The 26,697-nt window shown below is 42.0% G+C and overlaps 1 protein-coding gene across 1 annotated transcript in view; it reads right to left on the minus strand.

Moving 5' to 3' along the window:
• Positions 1 to 22,407, minus strand: part of LOC130360722 (amine sulfotransferase-like) — a 33,456-nt gene extending 11,049 nt beyond the window's left edge. The window contains exons 1-2 of the mRNA XM_056563283.1: positions 22,241 to 22,407; positions 192 to 361 (exon numbers count right to left, since the gene is read on the minus strand). Of these exons, the coding sequence (XP_056419258.1) occupies positions 192 to 345 (154 nt within the window). The 5' untranslated portion in view covers positions 346 to 361; positions 22,241 to 22,407. The remainder of the gene's footprint in view (positions 1 to 191; positions 362 to 22,240) is intronic.
• Positions 22,408 to 26,697: the final 4,290 nt, after the last annotated feature.

Genomic DNA, 26,697 nt, shown 5'->3' on the forward strand with positions numbered 1-26,697 from the left:
AAGGGCTCTGTGGAGACTTTTGATTAGTTACCTGTGACTTTATTGTGACTGCTTTATGTCCAAAAGTCACCGAAGAGCCCTAGACTACAACAACAACATTTATCCATTTTCCCATTGTTAAAAAGTTACAATTATTTTGCTTCAAAAAATGCACTCTATTCATAGCTGTTAGATTAATCAGTAAAACTAACCTGATTTTGGGTATGTGACAAGAAATACATCATCCTCCCTAACTTCCATATCCTCTATAGCATCTATGACTTGTTTGGATGTAAGCCAAGATGCAAAGTATGCGCCTTTATGTTCAAAGCTTATATTATTCACATCAAGTGCATCTTGGTCCATTTCTGCCTTCGGAAACCTAAAAAGAGAAACATTTGTATAGGTTTGTTAAAAAAAGACTGAGGCTTTCTATAGAGTAGGTTTAGACTAGGTTCACCAAGGACCAGAGCCGTAGATAGCCCCTATGGCACCCAAGGCAAGAACAGAAGTATCACCATAAGCATTTTTTTTCAGGGGTAATGTCATGAGGAGAAGGGGCATAGTTATTATCACACAAAGCACCAGATTGCACCCTCAAAAGCCACAGCAGTAGGTATAAACCCACAGCACTTGCTGTAGCACTTGATGGCATCCATGTCACTAGACATAGTACCACATTACTAGATATAATCTGAAATAGGGCTGGGCAGTATGTCCAAATATGTGTATCGCAGTACTTTTGTAACTTATGGCGGTTCCACGGTATATAACGGTCTTCCCCCCCTCCCCCATATTAATTATCAGCCCAGCGCTGTCCCCATCGGGGTACTACTCACTTCACCCGCAAGTGCTGCCTCCTCGTCCTGTTTGTTGCGGCCGCCGGCGCTGATACTCTCTATACTGTGCAGTATCCCTATGCCCGGGCTGCAAAAGGTAAACAAAATAAACTAACGCATGTTCCGATGTCGGCCTTATGCTGGGGACGGGAACGGCGGAAAGCCGTCAGCCTATCACCGGCCGCAGCGATGTCCCGCCTCGGCCGGTGATAGGCTGAGCCCACTGTCATGTAAGAAGCCGGCTTCTTACATGACAGTGCTCTCAACCTATCACCAGCTCAGGCGGAACATCGCTGCGCCCGGTGATGGGCTGACGGCTGTCCGACGTTCCATTCCCTGGGAAGCAGGTCTAGACTGACGGGAAAGGCGAGTTAACCTCTTAAGGACCCAGCCATTTTACACCTTAGGACCCGGCCATTTTTTGAACATCTGACCACTGTCACTTTAAACATTAATAACTCTGGAATGCTTTTAGTTATCATTCTGATTCCGAGATAGTTTTTTTGTGACATATTCTACTTTAACATAGTGGTAACATTTTTTGGTAACTTGCATCCTTTCTTGGTGAAAAATCCCAAAATGTTATGAAAAATTTGAAAATTTTGCATTTTTCTAACTTTGAAGCTCTCTGCTTGTAAGGAAAATGGATATTCAAAATATTTTTTTTTTATTCACATATAAAATATGTCTACTTTATGTTTGCATCATAAAATTGACATGTTTTTACTTTTGGAAGACACCAGAGAGCTTCAAAGTTCAGCAGCAATTTTCCAATTTTTCACAAAATTTCCAAACTCACTATTTTTCAGGAACCAGTTCAGGTTTGAAGTGGATTTGAAGTGGATTTCATCTTAGAAATACCCCACAAATGACCCCATTATAAAAACTGCACCCCCCCAAAGTATTCAAAATGATATTCGGTCAGCCTTTTAACCCTTTAGGTGTTTCACAGGAATAGCAGAAAAGTGAAGGAGAAAATTCACAATCTTCATATTTTACACTCGCATGTTCTTGTAGACCCAATTTTTGAATTTTTACAAGGGGTAAAAGGAGAAAATTTATACTGGTATTTGTAGCTCCATTTCTCTCGAATAAGCAGATACCTCATATGTCTATGTAAAGTGTTCGGCGGGCGCAGTAGAGGGCTCAGAACCGAAGGAGCGACAAGGGGATTTTGGAGAGTACGTTTTTCTGAAATGGTTTTTGGGGGGCATGTTGCATTTAGGAAGCCCCTATGATGCCAGAACAGAAAAAAAACACATGCCATACCATTTTGGAAACAAGACCCCTTGAGGAACGTAACAAGGATTTAAGGGAGCCTTAATACCCCACGTGTGTTTCACGAGTTTTGCATATGTAAAAAAATAAAATAAAATTTCACTAAAATGTGTGTTTCCCCCCAAATTTCACATTTTTGCAAGGGTTAATAGCAGAAAATACCCCCAAAATGTGTAACCCCATCTCTTTTGAGTATGGCGGTACCCCATAAGTTGACCAGAAGTGCACTATGGGCGAACTACAATGCTCAGAAGAGAAGGAGTCATATTTGGCTTTTTGAGAGCAAATTTTGCTCGGGGGCATGTCGCATTTAGGAAGCCCCTATGGTGCCAGGAGAGCAAAAAAAACCCTACATGGCATACCATTTTGGAAACTAGACCCCTTGAGGAACGTAACAAGGAATAAAGTGAGCCTTAATACCCCACAGTGGTTTCACGACTTTTGCATACGTCAAAAAAAAAAAAGAAATTCACTAAAATGTGTGTTTCCCCCCAAATTTCACATTTTTGCAAGGGTTAATAGCAAAAAATACCCCCCAAAATTTGAAACCCCATCTCTTCTGAGTATGGAGGTACCCCATAAGTTGACCTGAAGTGCACTATGGGCAAACTACAATGCTCAGAAGAGAAGGAGTCATATTTGGCTTTTTGAGAGCAAATTTTGCTCGGGGGGCATGTCGCATTTAGGAAGCCCCTATGGGGCCAGAACAGCAAAAAAAACCACATGGCATACCATTTTGGAAACTAGACCCCTTGAGGAACATAACAAGGGGTACAGTGAGCATTTACCCCCACTGGTGTCTGTCAGATCTTTGGAACAGTGGGAAGTACGAAATTTTTAATTTGCATAGCCCACTGTTCCAAAGATCTGTCAGACACCAATGGGGTGTAAATTCTCACTGCACCTCTCATTACATTCAGTGAGGGGTGTAGTTTCCGAAATGGGGTCACATGTGGGGTTTTGTTTTTTTTGCGTTTGTCAAAACCGCTGTAACAATCAGCCACCCCTGTGCAAATCACCTCAAATGTACATGGTGCACTCTCCTTTCTGGGCCTTGTTGTGCGCCCCCAGAGCACTTTGCGCCAACATATGGGGTATCTCCATAGTCGGGAGAAATTGCATTACAATTTTGGGGGTCTTTTATCCTTTTACCTCTTTTCAAAATGAAAAGTATAGGGCAACACCAGCATGTTAGTGTAAACAATTTTTTTTTTTTACACTAACATGCTGGTGTAGACCCCAACTTCACCTTTTCATAAGGGGTGAAAGGAGAAAAAGTCCACCAAAATTTGTTAGGCAATTTCTCCCGAGTACGGCGATACCCCATATGTGGCCCTAAACTGTTGCCTTGAAATACGACAGGGCTCCAAAGTGAGAGCGCCATGTGCATTTGAGGCCTGAATTAGGGATTTGCATAGGGGTGGACATAGGGGTATTCTACGCCAGTGATTCCCAAACAGGGTGCCTCCAGCTGTTGCAAAACTCCCAGCATGCTTGGACAGTCAATGGCTGTCCAGCAATACTGGGAGTTGTTGTTTTGCAACAGCTGGAGGCTCCATTTTGGAAACAGTGGCGTACCAGATGTTTTTCATTTTTATTGGGGAGGGGAGGGGGGCTGTGTAGGGGTATGTGTATATGTAGTGTTTTTTACTTTTTATTTTATTTTGTGTTAGTGTAGTGTAGTGTAGTGTTTTTAGGGTACAGTCACATGGGCGGGGGGTTACAGCGAGTTTCCCGCTGCGAGTTTGAGCTGCCGCGCAAAATTTGCTGCATCGCAAACTTGCACCCTGATACTCACTGTAAGCCTCTGCTCATGTGAATGTACACAGTCTATCAGTGCATGCTGGTAGTTATAGTTTGGCAACAGCTGGAGGCACACGGGTTGGGAAACACTGAGTTAGGAAACAGACAATGTTTCCCAACCAGTGTGCCTCCAGTTGTTGCAAAACCACTACTCCCAAACATTCTCAGGCATGCTGGAAGTAGTAGTTCGGCAACATCTTTAGAGCCAGATGTTGCTGAACTACAACTCCCAGCATGCTTGGAGTTGTAGTTTTGCAACACCTGGAGGACTACAGTTTGCAGACCACTAATACAGTGGTTCCCAATCTGTGCCCTTCCTGATGTTGCAAAACTACAACTCCCAGTATGCCAAAACTGTCCAGGCATGCTGGGAGTTGTAGTTCTGCAACATCTGAAGGGCCAGATGTTACAGAACTACAACTCCCAGCATGCCTGGACAGTAAGGGCATGCTGAGGATGTGTAGTTTTGCAACATCTGGAAGGGCACAGTGGTCTCCAAACTGTGGACCTCCAGATGTTGCAAAACTGCAACTCCCAGCATGCCCAGACGCCAAGGGCTGTCTGGGCATGCTGGGAGTTGTAGTATACAGGGTCCCATTACAGCAATGCATGTCGCTTTACGGCGACGTGCATTGCTGTAAAGGGCCCGACCGCGGCTGAAGATCTACTCACCTGTCGCCGCCGCCGCCATTTTCATCGTCTGGATCCGGGTCTTCAGGGACGAGGTAAGTACCGGGGCCTGACCCCAGCACTCCCCCGTCGCGTCCTCCGGTCTTCCTCCCATCCTCTCCGGACTTCAAGGGGCCGGGCAGGGCGGGAGGAAGTAACCGCCCCCCCCTGCGATTGGTCGGTTAACTAACCGACGGATCGCAGGGTATAGGAGGAGGTGGCCGGCTTGCCACCTCGCACCTAGGCTCCAGCATGGTCCTGGCTGTCTGTGACAGCCGGGATCATGCAAAATTACCGGGCGGTCGGGTCCCAGAGACCCGATCAAACCGGTATCGCCGCAGATCGCAAGGGCGATTTCCCTTGCGATTTGCGGCGATCGCCGACATGGGGGGCCTACATGGCCCCCCTCGGCGTTTGCCCTGGATGCCTGCTGAAGGATTTCAGCAGGCATCCGGTTCCGATCTCTGCCCGGCGCGCGGCAGAGACCGGAAAACGCCATACGCCCTGGGTCCTTAAGGCCCAGGGTGTGAGGGCGTATCCATACGCCCTGGGTCCTTATGAGGTTAAAGTTTATTTTGTTTACCTTTTGCAGCCCGGGCATAGGGATACAGTATAGAGCAGTGGTTTGCAATCTGCAGACCTCCAGATGTTGCAAAACTACAAGTCCCAGCATGCCCGGACAGCCAATGGCTGTCCGGGCATGCTGGGAGTTGTAGTTTTGCAACATCTGGAGGTTGAAGAACACTGGTATAGAGTGTCAGCGCCGGCGGACGCAACAAACAGGAGGACCAGGAGGGAAGCGCTTGCGGGTGACATATGTGAGTAGTAGCGTGGGGCTTATAATTAATTGGGGAAACAGTGCTTGCGGGTCACATATGATTGGTTTCCCGATGTGGGGACAGCACAGCACTGATAAGTCATTCATTCCCGAGGGGGAAGGGGCCAAACCGGTATTGCGGTATGGGTTAAAATTCATATCGTGCAGCACAAAAATTTCGGTATTCGGTATGAACTGGTATACCGCCCAGCCCTAATCTGAAACACCAGATATAACCCCACAGCACCAGATAATGATCCACAGTAGACATAACTCCACAGCACCAGATACCATACCACAATATCCAAACCCATAGCAACAGATTGCACCCACAATTACTACATTACTACATGACATTCACTTACTGGCCACCTGTTCAATTGCTTAACACAAGTAGCTAATTAGTCAATCACATGGTAACAACCAAGGGCATTTAGGCATGTAGATGTGGTCAAGGCAAGGTGCTGAAGTTCAATCCAAACATCAGGATGGGAGTATTTAAGGGACATGAACGTGGCATGGTTGTTGGTACCTGATGGACTGTTCTGAGTATTTCAGAAACGGCTGATCTACTGGGATTTTTATCCTCAGCCATCTACAAGGTTTACAGAGAATGGTCCAAAAAAGAGAAAATATCTAGTGAGTGGCATTTGTGTGGACTAAAATGCCTTTTTGATGTCAGAGGTCAGAGGAGAACGACAGAAATTCATCAGTAACTCTAATAATTACTCGGAACAGCCAAGTTATGCAGAATACCATCTCTGAACGCACAATAGACTATGCACCACTAATGGAAATCTGGAAATGAATGTAATTTTTTAACTGTATAACAATTATTACAATAAAAGTAATTGATCAGAAAACCCCTTTTTAAAAGTTTTTTTTTCCCCCTTAATTTTGTGATTAGTGGAAATCATCAATCCTCACTGATCTTATTGATGGCCAATTCTGAGAATAGGGCATCAGTCACAAAGTCCTGGAAGACCCCTTTAAAGGGTACCTCTCATCAAAGAAACTTTTGATATATTTTAGATTAATGAATGTTGAATAACTTTCCAATAGCATGTTAATGAAAAATAGGCTTCTTTCTATTGTATTTTTCCCGATCAGTCCTGTCAGCAAGCATTTCTGACTCATGCTGGAGTCCTAAACACTCAGAGCTGCCAGCCTGCTTTGTTCACAGCCAAACACGCTGTGAACAAAGCAGGCTGGCAGCGCTGAGTGTTCTCCTTTGTGAACAAAGCAGACTGGCAGCTCGTAGTGTTTAGGACTCCAGCATGAGTCTGAAATGCTTGCTGCCAGGACTGGTAGGGAGACCCCTAGTGGTCATTTCTTCAAAGTGGAAAATTAAATAGAAAGAAGCATATTTTTTTAATAACATGCAATTGTGAAGTTATTCTGCATACATTAATCTATAATATTTCAAAAGTTTTTTTGATGAGAGGTACCCTTTAAACCATTTTGTGTCAATACAGTTGTGGCAATACCAGTTAAGTGTACTTTGTTTTAAAATATTTTAACTAATATAACTCTCAAAGGCTCTATAGCATCTATGACTTGAGAAAAGCTGAAGTGCAAAATATATGCCTTTATGTTTAAACATTACATTATTTTATAGGGGTATTCCAGGATTTTTTTTTTTGGCTATGCTACAGGAGCTGTAAAGTTAGTGTAGTTCATAATATAGTGTCTGTACCTGTGTATGACGGTTTTCTCACAATTCTTCTGTGATTTTCACCCCAATATTTATTTTTACCAGCATACAAAATTACTGTTGTCTCAGATTTTTTCCCAGGTTGCAATGCGGCCGAGACCTGACTCACTAGTCAGCTGATAACAGGGAGCCTGTCTGCTTCAATGGGTGGAGGGATCACTTGTTGGTAGAGAAATAAACTAATGCAACAGCTGTAGGCACCCTGATTGAAAACCACAGGTCTTTTGAATGGATGCAGCTCATTTATGTTTCAATGGGTGGGGTGGCTGATGTGTGAAAGGGAGGAAAATGGAATTAACTCAAACAGGAAATACCAGTTCACAAAAAGCTAGCCACAGTGTTATGGTAATCTCACAACATAGCCATTTAGCCCCTAGACAAGCGCAGATCCTTCTTAAGCATGTCCATTACTGTCTGCCAGATACGTACTAAAATCACTTTATGGTGGGTAACCCCTTTAATCTTTATCAAGTGTATAGCTGCCTATTGCTGCTTCCTTGTTAAAAGTTGTAAAGCATAGCAATAACATGTTTACAGTAAGGTCATGCAAATGTATGAATTATTGTTATATTCATATTTGTTTCTACCCTAAATACCCTTTATGGCCCATCTCATAGTGTTCTGGGTACCCTAGGCATTTTGGGAGTCTAGCAACTGCCCCATCTTATAAAGTAATAATGGCATATTGCCAGGATAAGCGATCGCTTTATCATTGGTGGGGAACTGGCGAAATAGTGAATGTGAGGCAACACTACACAAATTTCTTGTGTCCTTTATTCTGACTATTTGTGGGGCTCACATGGAACACCACCAGTTATAAAGTGGACTGGTGGCACATCCTAGTTATATATCATCACCTTATCAGAGGGGAAGACCTTTTTTAATTTATATTTCTCTGCAATCTCTAAGAATAATGGCAATTTTTACATAGTGACAAACAGGGGCGTAGCTAGAACCACAGGGCCCCGATGCTAAAAATTATCCTCTGTATGAAGACAATAATCGTTAGATTTCTGCCAAATACTGTACCCCTGAATATAATACTGCCAAATACTGCACCCCCTGAATATAATACTACAAACCACTACCTCCTGAAAATAACCCTGCCACGCACTGCACCCTCTAAATATATTATTGTCACACACCGTATCCCCTGAATATAATTCTGCCACACACTGTACCCCCTGAATATAATACTGCCAACCACTGTACCCCCTGAATATAATACTGCCAGCCACTGTACCCCCTAAATATAACCCTGCCACACGTTGTACTCTCTAAATATATTATTGCCAAACACCATACCACCTGAATATAATACTACCACCCACTGTACCCCCTGAATATAATACTGTCATATACTGTATCCCTGAATATAATACTGCCACACACTGTACCCCTGAATATAATACTGTCCCATGTAGTCCCATACAGTCCCATGTAAATAACATCACTCCCCTACCACAAACATACAGTCCCATGTAAATAACATCCCTATCACCACCACCTTCCTGAAGCTGAGCGGTGCGAGGCTGGAGAGTCTGCTTCTCCTGTCACTGCCGGCTGCCTGGGATAGATCTCGCGGGGTCAGAGGCTGTGACAGGTCACGTGCATGCCTGCGCTGCTCTCCCACCAGCCCTCTGCCTGTCTGTTGACCCTGCTGCAGCAACAGGGCCCGGGCAGTTTTAAAAAAGTGCTAGCAGCGGCGGACCTGGGACCTGTTGCTGCAATATATAGTTTAGTAAAGTGGCAGGGGGGCCCTGCGGGCCCCCCGGGCTATTGGGCCCGGTCGCGATTGCGACCCTTGCGACCTCTATAGCTACGCCACTGGTGACAAACTTACATTACTTCTAAATCTGTCTTAGGCTGGGTACGTCATACATCGTAAAATTACATGAAAAATGCAGCCCAAAAAATTTAAATAAACTGTCATTTCTAACAGCCGTTAATATAATGAGCATTATGTGCATCCGTAAGTAAGAAATAACTGCTGGATTAACAAAATCTGACTGAAAAAAAACCTGCAGCAATTTCTATAACTTTGCTTGTTTAGAAAAACAATCATATTTTTTACAGCTAAAAATATGACTGAAATGCAAAGTTACCATGGCCTTACTATGCAAAAAAATGAACATTTTCCGAAGTTCTGGTCACATTTCATTGCGTCTGTCTCACAAGGAATGATGGCTTCATGTTCTTCTACATGAATCAATAGTTGTCACAGCTCACTATATATACATGTATAGCTTCACATATTTGAATGTTTCAGGAAAATGGAATATATAAAGAAATATTTTACAATATTAAACTCACAGGTGAAAAAAAAACTGATCAATAAACTGATATCAAATACTTACGCAGAGTTATTTCTAGGTGCAGAAGAAATTCAACGAAGTTAATAAAACAGACACAGAGGAATTTCTTACTTTTATATTAATGCAAATTGCCAGAGGAGACCTTATTAACATAGCTGGCTGGTGTATCAGGCAAACAATATAATAAGTCAATATATACATCCTGTCTTAAGTCTAAGCTCTGTGACAATAAAAGATGACTGTGTGGAGGCCCAGGAGAAGCACTACTCCAGTGGTATGGCTGGGACCATTGGTTCAACAGTCGGTCATGGTGATTGTAGCATCTATCACACACAAGGGCTTTACAGGATGACCCTGTGCTTCTTAGGCTGGTATAGTGAAGGCGGGCTGGAAGTTGTGTAATAGCTGATGATTTTCATTGGGGCACACTTTAACCCCTTAAAGAGTACCTGTCATGAAAACAAGTTTTTATATATTGTACAGTAAGGTATTTTTAACAACTTTCTAAATTTATGTCATAAAAAAAAATGTTTATTTCCCTTGTGTAATTTAATAAAAATAAAAAAATACAACCACTAGGGGTCTCCCTACATGAATCGGCCACTAGTCTCTCATAGATTTTGGACTCAGCTGGGACACGTGACAAGCAAAACGCTGCTCCCTGCCTGTCAATAAGACAGGTGGGAGCAAGCGCTGTGCCTGCAGCAGCTACAGACATGGCCGGCCAGCTGGAGACAGGTGACAGAGCTGTGGAAGAAGTTCTCACCTTCTCCCGGCCGGCCTGCAGCTTCTAATTCTGCTTCTCCTCCTCAGTCCCCCTCCATTTACAAGACTTTGCCAGCATGAAGTGAGGGCTGAAGCGGTCCCCCCAGCAGGCTTCAGTGACGTAGCGCCTGCTGGGGCACGCCCACATACTCCTGCTGGCAGCTCACACTAGGTGAGCAAGAAGATAGGTAAGAAATAGAGCTTTTTAAAGGGGTTCTCCGGTGCTTAGACATCTTATCCCCTATCCAAAGGATAGGGGATAAGATGCCTGATCGCGGGAGTCCCGCCGCTGGGGACCCCCGTGATCTTGCACGCGGCACTCCGTTTGTAATCAGTCCCCGGAGCGTGTTCGCTCGGGGTCTGATTACTGTCGATCACGGGGCCGGCGGCGTGTGACGTCACGCCTCCGCCCCAGTGTGACGTCACTCTCCGCCCCTCAATGCAAGCCTACGGGAGGGGGCGTGATAGCTGACGTCACACGCCGCCTGCCCTGTGGTCGCCGGTAATCAGACCCGGAGTGTGCGAGATCACAGGGGTCCGGTAATCAGAACGGGGTGCCGCGTGCAAGATCACGGGGGTCCCCAGCGGCGGGACTCCCGCGATCAGGCATCTTATCCCCTATCCTTTGGATAGGGGATAAGATGTCTAAGCACCGGAGGACCCCTTTAAAGCTTTTAAAACATTTTTATGGGCAGGGGGTGTTAGGTGTAGTTAGGGAACCTAGCCTGAGTTAGTTTAGAAAATTCTATTTACTTACAGGTACTATTTAAGGACACTGCCAAATTTTTTTTGCATTTTCGTTTTTTTCTCCTTTCCTTCTAATAATCATAACTCTTTTATAATTCCTTCCACAGACCCATATAAGGGCTTGTTTTTTAGCGCGACCAATTGTCTTTCGTAATTACATCACTCATTTTACCATAAAATGAATTGCACAACCCAAAAAATATTATTTGTGTGGGGACACTGAAAAATCCCCCGCAATTTAGCAAATTTTGGAAGGTTTTGTTTTTATGTTATACACTTTACCGTAAAAATGACATGTTTTCTTTACTGTGTGGGTCAATACGATTAAAATTATACTATGGTTACATGCTTTTCTATTATTGTGCGCCTTTTAAAAAATTTCTAACTTTTTTAACAAAATTAGCATGTTTAAAATTACTCTATTTTGACGACCTATAACTTTCAAATTTTTACTTATACGGGGCTGTATGATGGCTCATTTTTTTTGCACCTTGATCTTTTGTACTACTTTTGTGTATATGACTATTTGCTAACTTTTTATAAAAAATGTTTTATTAATGTGAAAAAGCAGCAAGGGGCTTTTTCACATGTTTTAAAAACTTTTTTAAATTTATTTTTACACCTTTTTATATCCCCATAGGGGACTGTTTATAGCAATCATTAGATTGCAGATACTGAAGAGTCGATGTCAGACCAGAGGAGAAGACCCCAGGATGACGGCCAGTGCAGGTAAGGGGACCAAGGGCAGCGCCGCGGCTGATCTGATAATCCATTTAAACGCCTGCATTTCCGAGGTTGTCGTCATCTGTATTGATCACAACATCTAAAGGGGTTAATGGCAGATATCAGTGCGATTGCTGGTGTCCTCCATTACTGGCGGGTCCCTGGCTACTGATAGCAGCCAGAACCTGCTGTGCATGATGTCAGCACTGCTCCGGTGCTCGCTTCATGTACAGGATGTAAAAGTATGTCCTTGTGCGTTAAGTACCAGGATACCAGGGCGTAAGTTTATGTTCTGTGTGGTTAAGGGGTTAAGAGGGAGATGTATTAAATCACTCAAAAACACATGCTACTGAGAAACCATGGCCCCACAGAGTGCAAAAACAAATTTCGCCACTTAATTAATATCATAGATTCTGTAACTTCCTACATAGGTCCTAATAAACCTAAAGTATAGAGTGCTTATTATGATACATAAAACACCAAATATGAGCACACCATGTGTTATGAAAATATATCTATATTTATCTACATATAAATCTTTATTGAGAATACAAAATTGATAAAATCCATCAAAAAACATAAAAATATGGCAGAACTACAAAACAGAGCAGGTTGCACTGAAGGCAAATGTGAATAAAAATAACTACCATTCTAAGTTGGTCACAACATTAAAAGTGCAATGTGCATAGCAGCATAGATTACAATCAAAGCAGAAGCAAAGCAAACCCTGCACCTACACTTAAAGGGGTTCTCCCGTGCTTACACATCTTTTCCCCTATCCAAAGGATAGGGGATAAGATGCCTGATCGCGGGAGTCCCGCCGCTGGGGACCCCCGGGATCATGCACACGGCACCCCGTTTGTAATCAGTCCCCGAAGCGTGTTCGCTCCGGGTCAGATTACATGTGACAACCGGGCCAGCGGCGTGTGACGTCACGCCTCCGCCCCTCAATGCAAGCCTACGGGAGGGGGCATAAAGGGGTGCTGGAAAACATACAGCAGATGATAAGTACTGGAAGGGTTAAAAATTTTAAATAGAAGTAAATTACAAATCTGTTTAACCTTCTGGCACCAGTTCATTTAAAAAAAAAATTTCCCAGCGGAGTACCATTGCACATAAGCCCACACAGCAACTTACATTCAGTGATCCCTGCTACCACAATGCCGTTTTGCTAAAGAGCATCGTCTGTTACTTGTAGTAGCCAGCATACAGCAGTAGGTGGAAGACTGGTGTTACTAGTAGTAACTAGTGGTAGTACTGTCTAATCAGTGGCACCTGGCACAGGAGGTTTAAATTCCTCACAGAGCCATTCCTGATTCGCTGCCTTCTGTGCTGAACACTCTTTCTGTTGCTACACTGGAAAATAGACAAGATAGAACACCCATGGCAAAGGAGGCAAGCTGTGGCCAATGGTCTAATCTGATGACCCAGAAGTCTATAGAGTCTGGGTTTATAGGGGAAGATTTATCAATCTGGGGGAGATTTATCAAAACTTGTCCAGAGGAAAAATTGCCCAGTTGCCGGTAGCAACCAATCAGATCACTTCTTTCATTTTTCAGTGGCCTTGTTAAAAATGAAAGAAGCAATCTGATTGGTTTCTATGGGCAACTCAGCAACTTTTCCTTTGGACAGGTTTTGATAAATCTCCCCCTATGTGTCTGTGTTCAGCCAATTCACAGCATTTCATTTTTTTTTTTTTTTGCTGTGTTTTTGGCTTGTGAGTGCCAAATTTATCAAAACGGCACACAGACTTTGATAAATTTAGCATAAATAATAAAAATCACCTCAGAAATTGCTGTAGGATGTCATTTTTCTAAGACAAGGCAGAGGTGGTATGAATTTGTGTTTTTTTTTATGTTTGCGCATTATTTTTGCGCCATTTAAAAAAAGACACAGTTAATAAACCTCATCCACTGCCTAGTCAAGAATGAAGCACTGCATCTTACAGTCACTATTGCCAAAGTTGTTTATTTTTAAATTGTGCAAATTTTTTTTGTGCAAAAACTAACTGCACAAAAATTTTGTGCCAAATTTCAGCCAATAAAATGTCAGGAAGGCAATGATAAATCTGCCCCGTAGTGTCTATCAGAGAAAGGGAATTTTAGATATGCTTAGAGGAAGTGGTGCAGGGAGTGGAGAGTGGGCCCCCATTCGCCTCGCTTATCTCTAGTCTACAACCTAAAATTTAGCACAGGTTGTAGGCTAAATATTAACACAACCACGGGGGCATATTTGGAACACCCACATTAGTGCTGCCTAACACTGCACCCCCTTTAACAATTAGTATGTATTCAGACTCTTACTTAACCAGGTATTCCCATATCGTTTATTGGCTTTTTCCGTCTCCTTTGAACTTGTTTGCAGCAGCCAGGGGTGATCGGGAAAGGAGAAAACAGCCGAAGCAGGGAAGTTATGCAATTTGCAAACGTACGATTGACTTTTACCCCTTAATAACACAAGACGTAAATGTACATCCTGGTGTTCTGGTACGTACATATACAACATGTACATGATGCAAGAATCAGAGCCAGGGACCCGCCGGTAATGGAGGACATCAGAGATTGCGCTGATGTCCACCATTAACCTCTCAGATGCTGTGACCAATACAGATCATGGCATCTGTGGCAGTGCGGGCGTCTGAATGGATGTTTGTCTTCGCCTCTCCGCACTGTACTGCATATTGTACTGTATAAGTGTTTACAAAACAATTTGTAGGTAGATTTTGAAAAACTACAACTTCCAGTTTACCCAGACAGCCAAAGCCTGTACGAGTATACTGTGAGTTGTATATATATGTATCAGTGTTTTCCAAACATCTTGTTGCAAGCTTTTGCAAAACTACAACTTGCAGCATGCTCGGATAGGTTTTGATAGGTCCCTTTTGGTATCACCTGGTCTCTGGTACCTCCTGGGTAACAACCACATGACATATCACATGGTATAGCTCTTAAAGCAGCATTACATTTTATAACACTTTACATGGTAAAGCATATTTACAATGGGGAAACAGGGGGCCTTGGGGACACTGAAGAAGGCTGCCTGACAGGACAGCAGGAGCACAAGGTAACACCTCCCGTACTAGGCCACTACACATATCCTGTGTAAAGATGGTATCTGCCTCTCTATGGTCCTGTATATAACCACTTATATAGTGTACAGATCCTGTGTACAGCTAATATCTACTGCCATATGGTCCTGTATATAATCACTTATATGTGTACAGATTATGTGTACAGCTGGTATATACCTCTATATGGTCCTGTGTATAATCACTTATATGGTGAAAATATGCTATGTACAGATATCTACCACTATATGGTCCTGTATATAATCACTTATATGGTGCATATATCCTATGTCCAGATGGTATCTACCTCTATATGGTCCTGTGTATAATCACTTATATGGTATATAGATCCTGTGTACAGCTGATATTTACATACATACATAAGGTCCTGTATGTATTCACTTGTATCACTTATATGGTATATATATATATATATATATATATATATATATGTACACACAAACAGCAGCCCCAAGACCTCTTTAGTAGTGGAGTGGTGGTCTGTAACCTTCTCAAAAAGTTGTCAACATATGGAGGAAAAATAATTTAACGTGCCCTACTATATAAATTTTGTTATTTCACATGGGGGAAAAAAAACCTCTCTATTCAACTATTTTAACTACATTTTTTATGCAAATCCCTGCTCACATAACTTTAGCGCATCAGCGAAGATTTTTAATGCAAAACATTGTTAAATGTTGTTTGATGAATCTTAAAATGAAAAAATCCACTTCATTCCAAAAAGCGCTCTGCCCCATCCATCATAGTATTTTTTATCAATTAGCTGGATCCTAGATGCACCCAGTTTGTAGGCCTTAAGCCCAGGAAAGGTTAGTGAATAGAATGTTATGGTCCCAAATGAGGTCCCCTCCGTATGGTGGATGGTGGACACGTTTTGATCACAAATTGCACTAAGAGCCTTAAATGTACATTTTCAGTACATGCACACATTGCCAGCGATTTCATAATTTTTTTTTGTAACTGGCTACTCTGACCCAAGTGTGAATTTATTTATCTTTGCCTTTTTGTAGTGTGGGAATTTCTTTTACATATGTATGATTGAAAGTTATATTATTGTAAGTTATATTATTGTAGTGAAAGTATACTTTTATGACAAACCTTCTAACATGGCAATATTCTGTGCTAAGAATAGATTTTTGTACTAACCATAATATATTTATCTTCGACTTATTAAGTTACACAACACCATGACTATTCACCCTGTCACCAGGAAGCTGACACTGGCTTCACTTTGCAGGTTTGATTCATTGCTCCTATCTCAAGAAGTGCCACCTTCTGTTGGCTGGGACATGTCTGCAGCATTTTCTCCCCTTCTATGGTATTCATGTAAGCCTTGTTCTAGATTCCTGACTGATGTGTTCGCCCCTTTTGGCGTAGGGGTACACATCGGTAGTGGCTCCATGTCACTTCCGGTTTCAGAAGCGTATTATTTAAATATACTAACATTGACTGAAACAAATGCTCTGGAGAATACATAATAAAATACTGTTAATTGACAATAACATGCAATCCTAGAGATGATGGAATGACCATATACAAACATAAAGGTAATATCTATATTGTTCAATCAAATTTTAGTCCTGGGGAGATAAATGACCAGTGGCAGACAATTGTAGAAAGGAGTTCTAACTCCTACTTCATTAAAAGTCTCTGTTCCTATGGGACCTTCCATCATATTATCAGAGTGGACATAATATACATAAAGGGTGTTTAAATGTCATCTCAAATATGCCTTAAACCATAATAACTTATTGCGGATCTAGAAAAGCGGCAAAGGAAAACCCTTCATTTAGACCCAAGTGATGAGGTAACAAACCTAGGATATAAAAGACAGAGTGAGACACGTGGACGGGTGTTTGCCGCATATTCCTTCTGAGGACGGCGCAGATGCGCCGAAACTAGTAGAGGAGGCAAATTTCAGATTTTAATCAATTTCACAGATTCCATTTGTTTGGGTACTGCAGACCCATAAGACAGGAAACCACTGGGTTGATCCCAGAATTCATTACTTATCTGGAACTGTGAAATTTGTGGTTTTAATCACTTGTCATCGTTTTATATGATAATACAATAAAAGTTATATTTTATTTCATTGGGGGGTTCACCTTAAAGGGATTTTTGCCCTGGGCTTAGGCCCCGGGTTTGTGTGATATATATTAGTGGGATCCCTAACCAACCTAGGGGTTCTTTTTGTGGTTGTTCCTGAATGACTTTTTAATTAATGACTAATTTGGGGACATTTACTATCATTGTCTATTCTCTGCAGTACTTTCGACGAGAAAAGTCTCTAAGCGTAGGTCTATTGTCTATTGACATTATTGTCTATTCTACACAGCATTTTAGATGAGAAAAGTTGCATAAAAGTCTCAGAGCCTGAGACAAATAGACGAGAAAAGTCTCATAAAAGTCGCAGAGCCTGAGACACATAGTACAGTTATGTATTATCACAGACTTCCCACCACACAGAAAGTATACAGTAAAGCGAACATCTTATATGTCTTCAGTGAGGTACCGGCTGGTTACACTTGCTTTCATTCTTAGGTTCTGATATTTGTACAATACATTTTACATCTACAAACCATGTTTTTCTTAAAGTATTTATCTATCTAATCCTTAATGTTTATAATTTTTAAAGCATTCTCAGTTAGCCTTCTACTCTAAGTTCAAAAGGAAGATCATCCATGTGGTAATCAGCCAGAATCGTAGGCTCGGTTCAATTCCAAATTCCGGTTAGGAAATTGGGACAGAGATTCCATTCCATAACTGTCTATGAGACAGCGCATTCCTGTGCAGTCCAAGTGCTGGAATATTCTGCCAGGGCACGCACTGTACGGAACGTGTGCTTAGAAATTCTCCATGTAGACATTCTGTCATGAGATCATAGCCTTAGGCACAGTCATTATTCAGCAGCATAGTGTCCTGGAATTCAAAAGGGGGAGATTGATGAAAACATGTGTAGAGGAAGAGTGGTGTAGTGTAGTGAACAGAGCAACCAATCAGATTGCTTTTCCAATTTTTCGCAGGCCTCAACAAAATTTAATAAAATTAAAGAAGGAATCGGATTGGTTGCCATGGGAAACTGTACCACGTTTCCACTACACGTTTTCAGAATTCTCTAGAGACTAAATTGCACCATGCGCATGGCATAAATTCACATGCTTTCTTTGAATCAGTTGCAAAAGGGAAATTGGAGCACTAAAATATAGAAAACAAAAACAAAAAAAAATATTTTGCGTTAGACATCTACAAGGATAACAAAAATGACCAAAAAATCTAAACATTTGGGATCATTGGGATTAGACTGTATTATTTTAGAATTTTATATATTATTAGATTACCCTTCAGATTCAAGCTAAAATGTCATTTGAAATGTAAACTGCACTATACGTCCCAAAAAATTGATAAAAGGCTTCCTACTAACTATTTAGACTGGATTTCCATTAGGTCTGACATGGTCTGTCATTTCGGTGTATTTTCCGTTGATGAGACCTTTTTGAATACTTTCCAATAAAAGTCTCAGTTGATAAATTCCTGACCACTGCATTTTATCCTTTATTGTAGACCACTATACTATTTCTGCGCAGAAGGGCTCTAAAGCAAAAGTCTCATAAAAGTCTCAACTAAATAGACTGAGACTCTCTGAGAGACAAATATAGACCATCTAAACCGGTCTAAACAGTTTGATAAATCTCCCTCATTGTGTTTACTTTGTACATCACAAGGAAGATAAAGATAAAAGAAGGATAAAAGATAAACTTTCAGCTTTATAGACATATCTGTTTTTATAAACAACTTGCAATCACAATGCAGGAGCACATTTTCAGTTACATCTGCATTGTACTGTCCATTACTTGTCAAGTGAATAAATAAAGTTAGAAATGGGTTTTAAAGTGTAACTGTTGTTCAAATAAACATGTTGCACAGGCATGTAAAAAGTTTAGTTCAGTCAGGGTGTCAGTGCTGAGACATGTGCTTTTGAAAGACTTATAATGGAGCCTGTATTGTAAAATCAGTCGGACTGAGCAGTGAGCCAGAAAGTGAGGTGCACAGCTGCGTGCTTTATCCAGCCATATCGAATAGTGCTGAGACCTTCTACGATTAAGACCCTGACTGGTCTAAACCTTTCTAATATAGAGTGTATCACCACTCTCCAAATATAAAATACTGTTCACAATTCCACACTCAGCTCAGAGCTCTATCACACTCAGGCACTTTGCTAATACACAGGTATGGTGTTCACAATGAGCTGAAGTCCAAAGCCTAAAGCAACAAATAAGAAAAGTACCCTTCTGGGCTTAACTCACGATACTTGGCGGACATTTCATTGGATCCTTTTCATTTTTATTTTCCACTTCTTACATAATCTTAATCGCATCCTTCTTGGATAATACACACTATTGTGTGTGCTAACAGGAATCAATACATCCATGGCTACTTCATGATGCGGGAGCAGCCATGAATGTACCAAGGAACCGATTAAACTTCTATTAGGGGTCTATTTACACAGCAGAATTTCCGCTTGCAAAACTCTACTTGTGGGATTCCACCTCAAATTAAAGCCTCCCACACTCCCATTTACACTTCTGAATTTCTGGAAATTCTGCTGTGTGAATATACCTTAAGGCTACAGAATCTCCAGACAGAAAAAATCTGTCTAGAGATTCCGAGTGTGGCCAGCACCGATTGAATCAGTTTGCACTAGGACCGCACGGATATTGCCGTCCCCAGTAGACTGAGCACCACCATTCATCAGGTGGAAACTTGAAAGCAAATTTTCTGCTCACAAATTCAACTTCAAAAATTATGTGTGAATTGGTGGACGGAAAACCCATTGACTCGCATGTATTTTTTAGTAAGCAGAATTTCTGTATGAAATTTCAAAGTGGAATTGCAGGCTGAATTTCCATAGTTTGAACCTGGCCTAAGTGTTGTGAGTTAATCTGTAGCGGCATAAGATGGGTATGACACACAGCTCCCTTTGGCTGAGGTGGTGGAGCCTTGGCTGGCTGAAACAGGGAGCAGTGTGCCACTGGGTGATGCAGCAGGCTGGACCACCACATCGGAGCCACGGTTCTCCCAGGCCACTTTATGGTGACACTGCATATGTTGACACAGGGCCATGGTGCCAACATTGGGACCCTGGCCATGCTTCACCTTCTGCTGGCACATCTTGCATGTGGCCATGTTAACCTCTTCTGGATGCTTGATGAAAAAATGCCACACCACCGAGTAGCTGATTTTCCTACCAACAGTCTGCACTGATTGACTGCTACTGCCACCGACTCCAGGAACCCCTGATTCACAACCTTCCGGGGAAGGTAGACTGCCAAGAAGCAGGTGGTCTACCCCGGGCATGTTTGGCTCCAGACTTTCCACTTCTGCAACCATGCTGACTGCTAACCATGCTACCACCTTGCTGGTTTAGCTGCTTCCTCATGGGCAACCTGCAACCCTCTTCTCCTGATGATGATGAAACCCCTTCTGCACCCGGCTTTCAAGTGCGATCGGCTTCATCATCATCGAGTTGTGTCTGCACGTCACTCATGTCCTCCTCAGGTTCCTCAACAGTGTCTGCTTCAAAGCTTGCAACACCACCTCCCACGCCACTCTCATCATCACTACTTGCCCGCCTAGCGGAGGAAGTGGCAGATGTCTTCTCCATTTCTTGGCTGGGCAGTGGCTGCTGACTGTCCTCTAGTATATCGTCCTCACTAAATAGTGGAGCTGAACCCAAAGCATAAGATACTTCTGTGGGGGAGGGAACAGCATAGGACAGAGGCAATGGGAGGACAGGGACTGCTCCCTGGCCATGCCAACTGAGGGTTGTGTCTGAGGAACCCACCGACTGTTGACTGGAGGTGTCAGATGTCACTTGTGATGAAGTGGATGACCGTGTTAACCAATCGATGATGGCAGATGGGTTGCTGGTCAAGACACGACCGCTAGCTGATACTGGGAGCCTTTCGCTGCAACTCCTGCTTCCACTCGCCCCTAATCTGCTGCGACCTCTGCCTGCACTTGATTAATTTAGGCCTCTGCCACTCCTCTGTGCACGTCCTAGCACTTCTCTGCCTGACATACTTAGTGCGTATATGAGGTGAGGACAATACGCTCCACTACGCTTAAAAAAGTATTTGTTTACAACACCAGGTGTGTACTTTTGCTTGGCCTTTCACAGTAACTAGGCCCTTAGGACTTTAACAGGAACAAAATGGTACACCACTTACATGTACGTACATGGTATGCACTTATGAGGGGAGTACAATGCGCTACACTACGCTTAAAATAGTATTTGTCTACAACACCAGCAGGTGTGTACTTTTGCCTCGCCTTTCATAGTAACAAGGACCTTAAGACTTTAACAGGAACAAAATGGTACACCACTTAGATGTACGTACGTGGTATGCCCTTATGAGGGGAGTACAATGTGCTCCAGTACGCTTAAAATAGTATTTGTCTACAACACCAGAAGGTGTGTACTTTTGCCTGGCCTTTCATAGTAACTAGGACCTTAAGACTTTAACAGGAACAAAATTGTACACCACCTATGTACGCAGAGGTTACAGACAATACGCTCCACTACTCAACCAGTATTAGGCACTAATAACAGGTGATTGTGGCTTTTAGTGTTCTGCTCACCCTAACTGGCTGGCTACTATTAGCTTTTCAGTTGTTGTACACCAGACGCTGCTGTAATACACCCAAAATTGCACTCTCTCTCTCAATCTCTTTCCCTTCCCTATCAGTGCTTCCAGGCTGGATTTGGGCTTGAGGTGAATCGCTGCTGTAAAAAAAGCTTTTCTGTGCAACACACACTGCTCTATGTCCCTCTCTCTCTCTCTGTAATAGAACGCTGATGTGAGTGGCCGCAACATGGCTTCTGATTATATAGGGCTGTTACATCAGAGGGGTGACTGGCTGCTGATAGGCTGCATGCTGCATGTGATTCATGGTCATCCCGCCTACCCTTGTTCCCGCCTCCCCAGCATTCCTTGCTCCATGTCCTGACATGTGGAGCCGCCATCTTAGATGCCCTGGAGCCTGGACCGCTTTAAATGGAGTTTAATGAAGCAATTCGTGCGATCGAATTGTGGCGATTTTCGCATTCGTTGCAAAGCAAATTTTTCCTGAAATTCGTTACGAATTTGGGTTTGTCAGATTCAATTTGCTCATCCCTAATATACATCATGGCAGCTAAAAAATAATTAGACATTTTTGTCAGGCTACAATTAACCATTTTGGCTTAATAGTAAAGTTCACTGGATTCATATATGAATAATAGTTATAAGTCAATTTAATAATCAAAACATTTTATAATTTGGACTGACTGGATGCTACCAGTTTTTGCTATGGGAATTGTCTTGCAGTTAGATCTCTCATAATGGGGAAGCGGTGGTCTATTTTTTATTGTCATTTATCAACACCCTGAGTATATTTGTTCATTCAGAAGCCGCCTCCCTTTCATTACTATATGTATTTTCTTTTGAAGATGTTTATCCTGACCTTTGTATTCTTGATTTACTGGACCGCTGGAAGCTTTCATAGCAACAGAGTGCTGGCACACATACACACTGCTACTTCATTCAACTCTATGAGTTGGACAAAGACAGCTGAATATAGGGGGATATTTATCAAAACCTGTCCAGAGGAAAAGTTGAGCAGTTGCCCATAGCAACCAATCAGCTCGCTTCTTTAATTTTTAACAAGGCCTCTGCAAAATGAAAGAAGCAATCTGATTGGTTGCTATGGGCAACTGGGCAACTTTTCCTTTGCACAGGTTTTGATAAATCTCCCCCATAGTGCTCAGCTTTCTTCATCAGCCACCATGTACAATGAAAGGAGCAGCACTGTGCATGCAAGTGTGCTGCCACATAATTCTGATGGGCAAATAATTCATTAATAAAAAAAAAACGAAATAGTACTATAAAGTAGCCGAAATACTAATAAAAACAACATATCTCATGTCCCATATAATTGTGTTACCTCTGTATGTTAATGTATGACTAAGCAGTGAAACCAGTAAGTACGGCATGTGAACACTGAGGCAACTGATTGACGGCAGCAGCCATGTGCCAGTACAGCATGTTATCATCACTCCAAGAATAAAGGTGTGCAGAAGACTACTGACATACAGGTTCCACTAGAGAAAGCATCTGAGCTTTTGTGGCATGGTTATTCACCATTAGAGCTTTTGGCAAACCATGGTCATATTTATTTTGTGCAAAAACAATATTCTGGGAAATTAGGAGTTAAGTTGCAGCTAACCTAGTGGTAATAGTGGTAAGTGGCACCTCAATGGTCTGTTCATGCACTCTGAACTAAAGCTATCCCACCCATACCCAGGTTCCCTTAAATACACAATTTTCAGTTCCCAGAATCCTACAGTCTTAACCCCTTAAGGACTAGGCCATTTTATACCTTAAGGACCGGAGCGTTTTTTGCAATTCTGACCACTGTCACTTTAAACATTAATAACTCTGGAATGCTTTTAGTTATCATTCTGATTCCGAGATTGTTTTTTCGTGACATATTCTACTTTAACATAGTGGTAAAATTTTATGGTAACTTGCATCATTTCTTGGTGAAAAATCCCAAAATTTGACGAAAAAATTGAAAATTTTGCATTTTTCTAACTTTGAAGCTCTCTGCTTGTAAGGAAAATGGATATTCAAAATAAATTTATTTTTTATTCACATATACAATATGTCTACTTTATGATTGCATCATAAAATTGACGAGTTTTTACTTTTGGAAGACACCAGAGGGCTTCAAAGTTCAGCAGCAATTTTCCAAATTTTCACAAAATTTTCAAACTCAATATTTTTCAGGGACCAGTTCAGGTTTGAAGTGGATTTGAAGGGTCTTCATATTAGAAATACACCATAAATGACCCCATTATAAAAACTGCACCCCCCAAAGTATTCAAAATGACATTCAGTAAGTGTGTTAACCCTTTAGGTGTTTCACAGGAATAGCAGCAAAGTGAAGGAGAAAATTCAAAATCTTCATTTTTTACACTCGCATGTTCTTGTAGACCCAATTTTTTTATGTTTGCAAGGGGTAAAAGGAGAAAATTTTTACTTGTGTTTGTAGCCCAATTCCTCTCGAGTAAGCACATACCTCATATGTCTATGTTAATTGTTCGGCGGGCGCAGTAGAAGGCTCAGAAGCGAAGGAGCGACAAGGGGATTTTGGAGAGTATATTTTTCTGAAATGGTTTTTGGGGGGCATGTTGCATTTAGGAAGCCCCTATGGTGCCAGAACAGCTAAAACCGCCCACATGCCATACCATTTTGGAAACTAGACCCCTTGAGGAACGTAACAAGGAATTAAGTGAGCCTTAATACCCCACAGGGGTTTCACAACTTTTGCAAATGTAAAAAAAAAAAAAAAAAAATATCTAAAATGCTTGGTTTCCCAAAAATTTGACATTTTTTACAAAGGGTTAAATCCGAAAATACCCCCCAAAATTTGAAGCCCAATTTCTCCCGATTCAGAAAACACCCCATATGGGGGTGAAAAGTGCTCTGCTGGCGCACTACAGGTCCCAGAAGAGAAGGAGTCACATTTGGCTTTTTTGAAGCAAATTTTGCTCTGGGGGCATGCCTCATTTAGGAAGCCCCTATGGTGCCAGGACAGCAAAAAAAAAAACCACATGGCAAAACCATTTTGGAAACTAGACCCCTTGGGGAACGTAACAAGGGGTAAAGTGAACCTTAATACCCCACAGGGGTTTCACGACTTTGGCATATGCAAAAAAAAAAGAATAAATTTTACCAAAAATGCTTGATTTCCCAAAAATTGGACATTTTTACAAAGGGTTAAAGCAGAAAATACCCCCCAAAATTTGAAGCCCAATTTCTCCCGATTCAGAAAATACCCCATATGGGGGTGAAAAGTGCTCTGTTGGCGCACTACAGGTCCCAGAAGAGAAGGAGTCACATTTCACTTTTTTGAAGCAAATTTTGCTCTGGGGGCATGCCTCTTTTAGGAAGCCCCTATGGTGCCAGGACAGCAAAAAAAAACACATGGCATACCATTTTGGAAACTAGACCCCTTGGGGAACGTAACAAGGGGTAAAGTGAACCTTAATACCCCACAGGGGTTTCACGACTTTGGCATATGCAAAAAAAAAAGAATAAATTTTACCAAAAATGCTTGATTTCCCAAAAATTTTACATTTTTACAAAGGGTTAAAGCAGAAAATACCCACCAAAATTTGAAGCCCAATTTCTCCCGATTCAGAAAACACCCCATATGGGGGTGAAAAGTGCTCTGCTGGCGCACTACAGGTCCCAGAAGAGAAGGAGTCACATTTGGCTTTTTTGAAGCAAATTTTGCTCTGGGGGCATGCCTCATTTAGGAAGCCCCTATGGTGCCAGGACAGCAAAAAAAAAAACACATGGCATACCATTTTGGAAACTAGACCCCTTGGGGAACGTAACAAGGGGTAAAGTGAACCTTAATACCCCACAGGGGTTTCACGACTTTGGCATATGCAAAAAAAAAAAGAATAAATTTTACCAAAAATGCTTGATTTCCCAAAAATTTTACATTTTTACAAAGGGTTAAAGCAGAAAATACCCCCCAAAATTTGAAGCCCAATTTCTCCCGATTCAGAAAACACCCCATATGGGGGTGAAAAGTGCTCTGCTGGCGCACTACAGGTCCCAGAAGAGAAGGAGTCACATTTGGCTTTTTTGAAGCAAATTTTGCTCTGGGGGCATGCCTCATTTAGGAAGCCCCTATGGTGCCAGAACAGCAAAAAAAAAACACATGGCATACCATTTTGGAAACTAGACCCCTTGGGGAACGTAACAAGGGGTAAAGTGAACCTTAATACCTCACAAGGGTTTCACGACTTTGGCATATGCAAAAAAAAAAGAATAAATTTTACCAAAAATGCTTGGTTTCCCAAAAATTTAACATTTTTACAAAGGGTTAAAGCAGAAAATACCCCCCAAAATTTGAAGCCCAATTTCTCCCGATTCAGAAAACACCCCATATGGGGGTGAAAAGTGCTCTGTTGGCGCACTACAGGTCCCAGAAGAGAAGGAGTCACATTTGGCTTTTTTGAAGCAAATTTTGCTCTGGGGGCATGCCTCTTTTAGGAAGCCCCTATGGTGCCAGGACAGCAAAAAAAAAACACATGGCATACCATTTTGGAAACTAGACCCCTTGGGGAACGTAACAAGGGGTAAAGTGAACCTTAATACCCCACAAGGGTTTCACGACTTTGGCATATGCAAAAAAAAAGAATAAATTTAACCAAAAATGCTTGGTTTCCCAAAAATTTAACATTTTTACAAAGGGTTAAAGCAGAAAATACCCCCCAAAATTTGAAGCCCAATTTCTCCTGATTCAGAAAACGCCCCATATGGGGGTGAAAAGTGCTCTGCTGGCGCACTACAGGTCTCAGAAGAGGAGTTACAAATTTTGCTCTGGGGACATGCCGCATTTCGGAAGCCCCTATGGTGCCAGGACAGTAAAAAAAAAAAAAAAACATGGCATACATTTTGGAAACTAGACCCCTTGGGGAACGTAACAGTGTTACAGTGAGTACTTACACCTCACAGGTTTTTTGAAAAGTGGGCCATAAATTGAAAAATTTGATTTTTTTACAGTAAAATGCTGGGGTTACCCAATTATTAACATTTTCACAAGGGGTAATATGAGGAATTGGGTTACACATTTTGGAGGGCTTTTCCCCCTGACTATAAAAATACATCCACATATGGGGTAACGTGCTGGACGGGCGCACAACAAGGCTCAGAAGTCATAGAGGTCACTTTGTATTTGTGACCTTTGGCATATCAGTAGCTGACGGTTACATACATTCCGAGGAAAATACAAAAATGAAACACCCACATGTGACACCATTACAGAAAGTACCCACCCTGAGGAATGGGTATAGGGGTAAAGAGGACATTTTTAATGCATAGGTGTTTCCTAAATTTATT

This window comes from Hyla sarda, chromosome 3 (assembly GCF_029499605.1).
Source record: "Hyla sarda isolate aHylSar1 chromosome 3, aHylSar1.hap1, whole genome shotgun sequence".
NCBI lineage: Eukaryota > Metazoa > Chordata > Amphibia > Anura > Hylidae > Hyla > Hyla sarda.